Source organism: Marmota marmota, unplaced genomic scaffold, assembly GCF_001458135.2.
Source record: "Marmota marmota marmota unplaced genomic scaffold, marMar, whole genome shotgun sequence".
NCBI lineage: Eukaryota > Metazoa > Chordata > Mammalia > Rodentia > Sciuridae > Marmota > Marmota marmota.
In genome coordinates, this window is record NW_026000229.1 from 47014329 (window position 1) to 47026062 (window position 11734).

At 34.6% G+C, this 11734-nt stretch overlaps 1 protein-coding gene across 1 annotated transcript; it reads left to right on the forward strand.

Moving 5' to 3' along the window:
* The first annotated feature begins 1557 nt into the window (after positions 1 to 1557).
* Positions 1558 to 2488, forward strand: LOC107137869 (olfactory receptor 4N2). Its single transcript, XM_015480305.2, has one exon. It carries the CDS (start codon positions 1558 to 1560, stop codon positions 2479 to 2481), a length of 924 nt encoding a protein of 307 aa, XP_015335791.1. The 3' UTR covers positions 2482 to 2488.
* The last annotated feature ends 9246 nt before the right edge of the window (positions 2489 to 11734 follow it).

The following is an 11734-nucleotide window of genomic DNA, read 5'->3' on the forward strand; positions in this document are numbered from 1 at the left end:
TTTTTGCACCCTATGTGCTGCAGCATTTGTGTTATTTTAGTTAAGTAGCATAAGGAATATTGTTATACTTGACGTATTTTGGGGTAGGTCAGCAATTTTCAAAATTGAAAAAAAAATTATAATAAAAATATTTTTGATCAAGTACCTTAAATGTATGCATATTTATTTATAAAGTATATATGCCATTGCACTAATATATGTGTTAAACAGAATTTTAAAAATTATTCAGTGCAATTATATAGTTATATGTAGTATGTATATTCATCTACATTTTATAATTTACAATGGTGTACATGCATTAAATGTATAAATATTACTATTCTGTTTCCATTCTTCAATGGATCATCATGTACACCTTCTGAAATAAGTATACCCCACTAAACAGTCTATTTTAAACCTGAATTTCTCCCACAATGCATAGTATCCTTTTCACTTATCCAAGTTTCAAATTCCAATTATAAATCCAGTAGAAAAGGGTGAATTTAGACTAGCAATATTACTTTTAATTATTCAAGTATGTGCAATAGAGCATCTACTGATTAAATCTGTAATGAATTTTTTTTTTGTTTAAACTCAATAGTATATACTTGCATTCTTCTACTGCTTGTCAATCAGCAAAAAACAAAACTCATTCTAAATTTGGCAACAATCAGAGAAGCTTTTGTTTTCTCATCTTTGGAGCGGACTGCAGTATCTTTATCATGATTTCTAGTTTTTATACAGTATGATTTTCAGTTTTGAGAAAATGATATAATTATTAATAAAATTATCATTAAGTAGAGATAAAGAAGTGAGTTATGGGCATATAAGTACTTGAGAATCAAATAGTGCTAATTAAACTGCATGAATAAGGTGTGGAGTGGCTGCAGGAGTGGTGTTCAACCATACTTATAGTGGGGGGACTCCCTCTGAGTTAGGTGAAAAGTAGAGTCATTATTGTCTGGGATCATGATGAACACTTTGGAGTCAGAGTTCACCAGGATATCAGACCAGAAGGGATAAAAGAAAATACAATTAGTAAGAGAATGCAGAAGGCAAGCAAGAGAGTTACCAGCTAGGAAGTGGGAATTTCACAGAAATTCAAGGAAGGAAATGTCTAGTAAAATTTGGGGTTGTGAGGATGAGAAAAGAAAGGTCTAATATTCCCCTGCCCCACCCCAAATTAAACCTCAAGCACATGTATCTACAAAACCTCACAGGTCATGATAATGGAAGTCATGTTGTGTCTCAATTGTGAAATTTTTCATCCCGCTTTGGAAGGTAGAAATCCCAAAGCTGATAATGCCAGACTTCTGAAGTGGAGAAGAGTCTGTAGAAGCACTTGTTTGAATGGGAATAAGACTGTGTCATTGGGAACAGTATTTTATTTCTGCTTTCCATTTTAAACTCGGAGAAAAGAAGGGAATAAAAATTAGCCAGGACAGTGGACAGAGCTGGGAAGTGTTTTTACCTTAAGAAGGGATATGTTAAAAATTTTTAGCTGCAGAAAAGCTAGCATCTAGATGGAATATATAGTAATAGCAAACTTTGCTCCCTGATACACTGTAGGCCAGGGGGATGGAGAACAAGAACGGCACAGTGGTGACTGAATTCATTCTCCTTGGTCTGACCCAGTCTCGAGAGATTCAGCTTCTGGTCTTTGTCTTAGTTCTAATTTTCTACCTCATTATCCTCCCTGGAAACTTCCTCATCATCTTCACCATCAGGTCAGACCCTGGGCTCACAGCCCCCCTCTACTTCTTCCTGGGCAACTTGGCCTTCCTGGATGCCTCCTACTCCTTCATTGTGGCTCCCAGGATGCTGGTGGACTTCCTCTCTGAGAAGAAGGTGATCTCCTACAGAGGCTGCATCACCCAACTGTTCTTCTTGCACTTCCTTGGAGGTGGAGAGGGGCTGCTCCTGGTTGTCATGGCCTTTGACCGCTACATTGCCATCTGCCGGCCTTTGCACTACTCAACAGTCATGAGCCCTAGAGCCTGCTATGTGATGCTGCTGGCTCTGTGGCTGGGAGGCTTTATCCACTCCATTATCCAGGTGGCCCTCATCCTCCGCCTGCCTTTCTGTGGCCCAAATCAGCTGGATAACTTCTTCTGTGATGTGCCACAGGTCATCAAGCTGGCCTGCACTGACACCTTTGTGGTGGAGCTCCTGATGGTCTTCAACAGTGGCCTAATGACCCTGTTGTGCTTCCTGGGCCTTCTGGCCTCCTATGCCGTCATCCTCTGCAGAGTACATGGGTCTTCCTCTGAGGGGAAGAGCAAGGCCATGTCCACGTGCACCACACACATCATTGTTATATTCCTCATGTTTGGGCCTGGCATCTTCATCTATACTCGCCCGTTCAGAGCTTTCCCGGCTGACAAGGTGGTTTCCCTCTTTCATACAGTCATTTTTCCATTGTTGAATCCTGTAATTTATACTCTTCGTAACCAGGAAGTGAAGGCTTCCATGAAGAAGCTGTTTCATCAGCACATACCCTAAAAAAGGGGGAAAAGGAATTAGAAATTCAGGGCTGTGGGATGGGATCTGAAATTTATGTATTCATTTCTAAAAGATTGCATTTATTTATTATTTACGTACCCTGAATTAGTCAGGATCCTATTCTAGGCACTGAAGAAAGAATTATTAATGAGACAGATAGTCATTGCTATATTGGAGATACCCAAGTGGGAACAGATAGCTATTAAGGTGAAAAATAAACACCATGGTTTCAGGAGGCAATATCATTCTGAAAATAACCAAAAGGAAAAGTGAAGTAATAGATTGTGACTCTGAATTGTGGGTAGTCAATTTATTTTCTTTATTGCCAAACAAACACTTCTTCAGGAAATGACATTTTGAGTGATATCTAGATAAACTGAGAGTTGATCAAGCCAACATCTGGGATAGAAATCAGACAAGGGTTACAGGTGGTACAAAAGCCTAAAGATGATAATATACCTGGTCTATTTGAGTACCACAGCAAAGTCCAAGTTGTCTAGAATATAGTAAGTGAATGTGAAAATGATTAGAATTGGAATTGGAGATACTGGTAGTATCTAAAACATATAGTCCACAAAGTAAATATGAAAAATTTTATTATAATTGCAATAAGAAGTCATTTTAAGTCTTTAAGCAACATAATGATTCCTCTACCACAGGTTTATAAATAACTTAGAGTCTGTAAACTCAAGATTCTGTACAGATAGCACAGAGTTGAAAAATATTATTAAGAGAAAAATATTTCATTTTCTTTATTTTTCCTAGAGCTTCATGATTACCCCTTGCATGTTGTTATGATTTCTAGCTATATGTTTGACTTACCTCCAATTGCTTTCCTTGACTATAATAGAGATAGTTCCCTGGTAGACCAATCAGAATTCTAGTTCAGGTAGCAAAAAACATGCCAGTGATTTTTAAACAAAATGTCATTTAATGTAGAGAATTAGGTGCTGACAAAATAGTGGAAAGTCTGGAAGAACAGACTATTGGCTGGGCATCCAGAGACGACTCTTGGAACAATTCTGTGTTGTCACAGGAGTGGTCCTTCCTACAATTTTAGCCATTTTCTGCTTGAAAAAATAATCAAGACTTCACCTGGGATCAAGGTGATCCAGAATCACTGTGTACCTGTCAAATCTCCTCTAGTCAAACAGCAGCCTCTCCACCACCACCTCTCTAGTTAACTTAATCCAAATTCAAATCTTGAATGAGTCTGCTGAACTTCCAGCATTTAAAACATTTCTGGAATCCCCAATACAAGGGAGTCTAGGACTAATTTTTAAAATATTTTATTTTAATAATAATCAAAGAATCCAATATTTGTGAATAATACATGTATGATATAAATATCAAAACCATAGAAGAAATGACCTCAATTCTTAAGTAAACCCCACACCTACTAAATCTCACTTTTAGTTTATCTCCTGTCTCACTGTGAAAAGGGGAAGAGAATCCCTCAATGTCCTACCATACCAGCTATCTGAACACTTGCCTGTGATCAGTTTCCTTTAGTCACTGCTGATACTGGGTGACCTGATGCTGCCCTATAAGGTCAAACTGTACCTATGCACTGGATTCTGTCCCCTCTTTATGCAAGGCAGTAACTGTGGTAGCTCTCCTTTTTCTTTCCTATACCCCAAAGGGTTTTTCTCCCTCCTCATATAACAATATTTACTTCATCCTACATAAGAACTATTTGTCATGGTATTGTATATGTTACTTCCTTTTTCTTCTTCCCTTTACAATAAAGCTCCTCAAGTGTTGTTTACATTTCTTTTTAAGTTAATAGACTTTTTTTCAGACTAGTTTTAGCTGTATAGAAATTTGAGCAGAAAAAAATACAGCATTATTATATGTCCTCTTCTCAGCCCTCAAACTAATTTCTTTTATTGTAAACATCTTGCATTAGTGCAGTATGTTTATTATAATTAATGAATATTGAACATTATTATTAAAGTCCATAACTTATTTTAGGATTCATGCTTTGTTTCATAGAGTTTTATGGATTTTGATAAATTCTTGCTATCTATTTTGACAAATGTTTTTCATCATTACAATATACTACAGAATAATTTGATTGGCCTAAAAATCCTTTGTATGCCATCTATTTATCTGTTCCCTCCCTGTCTCCAACTTAGCCTTGACAATCACTGATTTTTTGGTTGTCTCTGTAGTTTTGCATTTTCTAGAATGCCATGTAGTTGGGAATCATATAGAATGTAACTTTTCAGACTGGTGTTCACACTTCTGCTTCCAATTTATTTCCCTTCCAATTCACCCAATCATGCCAGTTAAACTGTTCCTGTGATTATGAATAATGCTCAGTGGTCCTTACTCGGTTCTTACCATCTTTGACCTCTGAGCAGTGTTTGACACGGTGGTAAATCACTCCCTCCCCAGGACCCCCACTTTCCTAAACTCTTTTTTACCTGACCTGCTTTCCCCTTGTTCCTCTTAGCTTCTTAGTTCTTAGCTTTTTAGTTCTTCTTAGCTTCCCAGCTGCCTTGATTAAATTTCATCTACATGTGAATGGCCTTTAGACTCAGTCCTTCCTGTGAACTGTCAGCTCCTGTACTCAGAAGTGTATGCCACAGCTATGGATCCACTTTGGTGTCTTCATATCCTCTCAAGTGTAGCATCCCAGGCTGACCCCTGACCTCCACCCCCTCTATTCTCCATTATACTACCTAATCTTGTTCCATTGCAATTCTGTCTTTCCAGTCTCTGGTCCCAAAGCCAGGATTCATAATATTTTGAACATACCACCTTCCACGTGAGACCTTCCCTGACCACCTTATTGACATTTGCTATGTACTCTCACATACTTCACGTCCCCCTTTGTCCACAGCACTTATCATCATTTAGCATAGCACATATTTCACATACTCATTTTAATGTCTGCCTTTACATCACGGTATGTAACCTTCATAAAAGGCAGAGACTCATTTATTTTTTCTACAGCTTGACACAAAGTGCTCAGTATTTGTTAAATAAATGAATAAAAGAATAGTATGAAAAATTTCTCTGATTCCACCACTTAGAAATATCTAACATTAAAATTTTTATAGAAGAGCAAGGTGACTATAGTTTACAATAGCCTATTATACATCTATTAATAACTAGAAGAAAGGAGTCTGAAGTTTTGAAACAAAGTAATGGTAGGAGATGGAAATATTAATCACCCTGATTTGATCAAGACACATGGTATACATGATACATGTACATGTCACATATGTGTAATGAAATATTACACTATACTTCAAAACTCATATACTTAATTTTCATACAAGTTTTCACTTTTAAAAATTTGTGTCCATTTTATCCATTTGACTTGTAATACCTATAGACGTATGAAGAAAATTAACTCTCCTATTCAGGCTTCTTTTTTAAGAATTTAATTTAATTTAATTTATTTATTTTTTTGAGTACCAGGGATTGAACCCAGGGGTGCTTAACCTCTGAGTCATACCCTCAACCCATTTTTATTTTTATTTTGAGACATGGTCTTACTAAGTTGCTTAGGGCCTCACCAAGTTGCTGAGGCTGACTTTGAACCTGTGATCCTCCTGCCTTAGCCTCCCAAACCACGGTGTCCCAGCACCCAGCAAGTTTTTCAACAAGTCTTAAAACTAGTAGTTTTGCTTCTGATAATGGTGAAATAACAGGAATTGAATTTGCCTTCCTGCCTGAAACAGCATCAACAACAAAAAAGGAATGAACAGAATCTGGCACAATAGATATCAAGACATTGAACATTAGGCAACAAGTGGTAAGAATAAGTCAGTTCAACTCCATGGTTGCCCAACTTGTTATCCCGAGAGGATTTCCAGGCCAAATACAGGAAGAAGGATAAGAGTTTCTAGGTGACTTGGCACTCTGTACATCTGGGCTGGCAGGACAGAGTGACAGAGAAGACTGTTCTTTTCTAGCAAGAACCTTTAATGCCATGCACTTTCCATTAAGCACTGTTGTATATGCATCACATGAATGTTGATGTCATGCTCCTTTTTTCATTAAATTAAAAATACTTCTAATTTCTACTGTGAATTCTTCTTTGACTCATTTTATTTTGAAATGTATTGCTTAATTGGCAATTTTTGTTGGGGAATTTTTAGATCGTCTCTCTTCTGATTTCCAAAATTCCATTGGGATGAGAAAAATTTTGCATGATTTAAATTCTTCCACATCTGTTAAGACCCTGGGAAGGGTACAACTTTGTAACTATTACATAAACACTCTAAGTTTTTTTTTTTTCCCATGGTTTTTAGCTGCCGTGTCCTCTATATGTCAACTAACACAATTCTGTTGATAATGTGGTTCAAGTCTTACTAATTTTATTTACTTCTTCTATCATTTTCTGAGAAAAAGTGTTAAAATCTAAAACAATAAAGCTTCTTTGTTTCTCCTTTCAATCCTATCAGTTTTAGGTTTATAAATTTTAAAGATACTCTCTTAGTTGCAAACACATTCAGTATTGTTTTCTATTGAGTTATTGACCACTCTCTCATGATTCTTCTCTTTGTCTCTGATGATATTACTAAACTGAAGTGTTTTGTCAATGTCAACATAGCCACCTCAGACTTCTCTTAATAGTGTTTATAAATATAGCTTTTTAAATCCTTTTATTTAGGCCTTGTATCTTCATACTTGACATGGGTTTCTTGTCACTCAGATCTAGTGGCACCTTTTGTACTATTTTGAACAAGGTAACTACACTTTTCCATATATTTATTGTCATTTGTATGTCTTCTCCGAGGGAATGTTTTTTTTGTTCATTTTTTATTATTGTGTTGTAGGTATATGTAAGAGTGGAGTCCATTTTGATATTAATACACGCATGTAATATAATTTGCTCCACTTCAATTCCCCAGATTTCCCCTTTGCTTTCCCTCCTCTCTCTCCCAATCTCTTTCCTCTACTCTATTGGTCTGCATCCTATTGTTTTTAAAAATTGATACTATATATATATATATATATATATATATAATTAATATATATATTTAATATATATAATATATAATTAATCCTTATATATTCATACATGAACATGGCATCTTTTGGTCAATTTCATTCTGCAGTTCTCCCCTTTCTCATCTCCTCCCTCCCCCTCAATCCCTTTCCTCTACTCTACTGTTCTCCCTTCTATTTCCATGAAACTCACCACCCTCCCTTTTTTTGGAAAGTACCAGGGATTGAACCCATGGTCGTTTAACCACTGAGCCATATCTACAGCCCTGTTTATTTTTTTTATTTTGAGACAGTGTCTCACTAACTTGCTTAGAGCCTCAATAAGTTGCTGAGGTTGGCTTTGAACTTGCAATCCTTCTGCCTCAGCCTCCTGAGCCATTGGGCTTACAAGCCCTCACCACCATGCAAGGTTCCATTTTTTCTTTCTTTTCTTTTCTTATTTTTCTCTAGCTTCTGCATATGAGAGAAAACATTTAACCCTTTATTTTCTGAGTCTGGATTTTTTTTTATTTAGCACAATGTTCTCTAGTTCCATCCACTAACCAGCAAATTATATAATTTTATTCTTTTGTATAGCTGAATAAAATCTCATTGTGTATATACAAAACATTGTCTTTATCTATTTTCTGTTGTTGGGCACCTGGACTGGTTTTACAACTTGGCCACTGTGAATTGAGCAGTTATAAACATTGATATGTGTATATCACCATAGTATGCTGATTTTAGTTCTTTTGGATAAATATATTCATTTTTAATCAATTTATTTGTTCCTTTGCTTTGAGTTTCAGGAGTTCCTTAAACATTTTGTGTATTAACCCTTTATCAGATAAACAATTTACACTTGGCTTGCCCCTTCTGTAAGGAGCCTTTTCGTTTGTTAAGCATTTTAGTTTACATATAAAGCCACTTACTTGTTTTTGGTTTTGTTCACTGTGCTTTGGGCATAGTATCCAAGAAATTATTGCAAAGGCCAATACTACAAAACTTTTTTCTTGTTTTCTTTTAGAACTTGTGTGGTTTCGATTCTTACATTTAAGTCTTTAATAGATTTTGAGTTGATTTTGAAGATGGTTTAAGAGTACAATTTTATTCCTTTCCAAGTAAATATTCAATTTTCTAGCACCATTTATTGAAAAGACCATGTTTTTCCCCTTTTATATTCTCAGCACAATGGTAGAAGATCAATTGAACTTACATGCCTGGGCTTACTTCTGTCCTCTGTTGCACTGACCTGTACTTATTCTTTCACTAATACCTTGATTTCTTAATTGCAGTAGACTTATGGGAACTGTTGAAGCAGGAAGTGTGATTTCTCTACTTTGTTCTTTTTCTTCAGCATTTTTTGTCCACTTTAGGTCATTTTGCCTTATCATATAAACTGTAGAATTAGTTTGTTGCTAATCACAAAATTCACCTTCTATTTAAGGACCCTTTTGCTTATATTGGTCCCACCTGAAAAATCCCAGTTAATCTCTTCATTGTATGGTCAGCTGATTAGCAGCTTTAATTACATCTACAAAGACCCCTTTGCCAATTCAGGTCAGATAATATAATTATCTGATATAATGATGAAATAACATTATAATGTCTTAAGTTCTTATGTACAATTGTTTATATCTAACTATTAATTTTCAAGTCCCTTATATTGTCACTTATTTTCTATGCATCTCCCACATAATTTTTCATCTTTATTTTCCATAATAGAAATTCCATTTCTAGTTCCTGACTATCTTCATCTGATTTGTCCTCAAACTTTGAAAGTTATTTTGTTAACTCAAAAATGTCTCACAGTGAATTCATTGAATTCTTTTACATGAGGAAATTTATGTGTTGAATAATATTGAGTTTCTTCTTTCAGTAACTCAATATATATTTTAATTCAAGTAATTTTTTTCTTTATATTGCATACTATAGTTTTGTTACACAAAACCAAAACATTTTAGAATAATTAGAATAAAAATCACTCCTATTTATGTATCCTATTGCTCATATGAATAGACATATTTTGCTTTAATTTTTAACAGATAATTGCTGGTGTATAACTATTGGTTTTATGTGTTTATTTTGTAACTAAGCACTGAACTGAGTTATCTGCTTTAAAAAATCTGCTTTATAAACTATTTTAAAGTGAAATTTGATCTTTTTTTATTTTGGTATGCAGACTTTTAATTTAAACACTTATGTAGATTCATGTAGTCCTACCACAACCAAGATATAGTTCCATATTGTCCTTCATCTTATCTTTTATTGCTATTGTTTTGTTAGTTCTCTTAATTTTTCCCATAATTACTCAAATAATAATTATATATACCTTTTCCTTTAGTGACAATTATACACAACTACCTTTTATTTTACAGTAGGACAAACATTTCATGTTTACTGGATCTTTGTATCTATTGTTAGGTTTTTATTTTTAAAAGCCTTTTTATCAAAGAAAAACTTGAAAACCCAATTTGCTTGTTTTCTTATTTCAAAGACTGCTGCTAGAAAGGCGGTTAGCTAGGGAAGATTTTCTTGGGCTATATTGCCAGCCCTGTAAGAAATATTGGGCAGGTGATTATTTAGAAAGAAGATCGTGTTTAGAGGGCAAGTCACAGATGAATGGTTAGCCTGCAAGTAACCATGGCAGGCTTTCAGTTTATGATTTTAGGTTGTGAGTCCATATCAAGCATATTCCTGGATGATATATCATGGGCACTTGAAACAATAAGGTTAAGATAATAATCATTTATAGTATTCCTTCTCCTACTATATTTTACTGAATACTTTCTCTGTGTTAGGTATTATGCCGACTGTATCACATTTATTTTTATCATTTTTTTTTATATCCTCTAAGGTACTTGCATAGCACCTTCCTTCACTTCTAGTATATTTGTATTTTACAATATCCCCTTTTCTAGACCTCATCTGTCCATACAGACAGCTATCATTATACTTATTCCCTTGTGCTAATTTTTAAATGCCTTGTCAGAATCTTTAATGCATTATCCTTCCTTTAATACATAACACTTCAAGTAAGCCAGTATTTGCCGGGAGCGAATTGCCATAGCCTAAAAGAATAATTTCCAATTGTGGCATTCTATAATTTTTAACACTGGGGTATAAATATGAGAGTGTAAATTTTGCCCCCAATAATGCTTTTAAAGTGATTGCCTACATTTCTTCTAGGTTAGTCCCAGTTGTCCTCTTTTCTCTAATGAATACTGCTTCAATGTGGGCATGGACCTTTGCTTTAAATAGCAAAGACATTCAGAGTTCATTTTGTGACTCTATGAAAAGCTATTTCAACATTTTAATAACTCCCACTGCAAGCAGATTCTAGTATCTAATCCCTAATCTCCTCTATGTCACTGCCTTCCAAAGGCTTTTATGTCAAGACAGGAGAGGACATATGTCCATAGTCCAGGCTTCTGATGCTTACTAAAGACCATGGTGATTTCCAGAGACTTGTTTATCTTAGAGGATATGGTGTTTTTGATTCTGGCTGCACAGCTGGTAGGTTAAAAGCTGGATATAATACTAAGGATCCTGAGAAGCAGTTGTGGCTTCTTTTCTTCAGGTATCAAAAAATTAGCATTTATCTGATAATTATATAAAGTAACCATAATAGTAGAGTAGTAAAGAAAAAATGCGTATAACTTGAAGACAAAAGGATGGTTTGGTAACATAGTGATCAAAGCTGCCTTTATGGAGAAGAAAAGGAGAAGAAAACAAACCTTAAAACTGCTTATTCACTTACAATGGTGTAAGAGTAGTTTCCATAAATAATTAAATTATTTCATCAAAACAGGAAAATAAGTCAAATGTGTAAAACTGAGAACTTCAGTTAATATAAAACAAACATGATTTTCATATGAAAAGAAATAATTTATTTTGAAAAAAGAAATTATTTGGGGAGCACAATCTTTCTCTAAATTCATGAATCAAAACTAGGTTAGAATATTTTATTGCATATAGTATTATTTTTAATAAAATGAGCTTATTATTTCTGAACAACATTCTTAAATTCAAATTTTGAAACCTAGGAAGTTTCTTGAACATTGCTCAGAAAATATGCATATAACTTTATATAGACCATTTAATTTAACTATCATAAGAGGCTATATGTACCTTAAGCATTTTTTCACCACTGGACAATAGTTCCACTTTAAGAATTTCAGAATAATTCTCTCTGATAAATTTTGAAAGTATTTTTTAAATATTGAAAAAGCACTTTGAATATGTACAATAAATGAATATGTAACTAGATTTTCTTCCACATGGAAAAACGTGAATTCACTTAAAT

Coding starts and splice junctions, on each gene's coding strand:
- LOC107137869 (XM_015480305.2), top strand. CDS start 1,558: ATGGAGAACAAGAACGGCACAGTGGTGACTGAATTCATTCTCCTTGGT.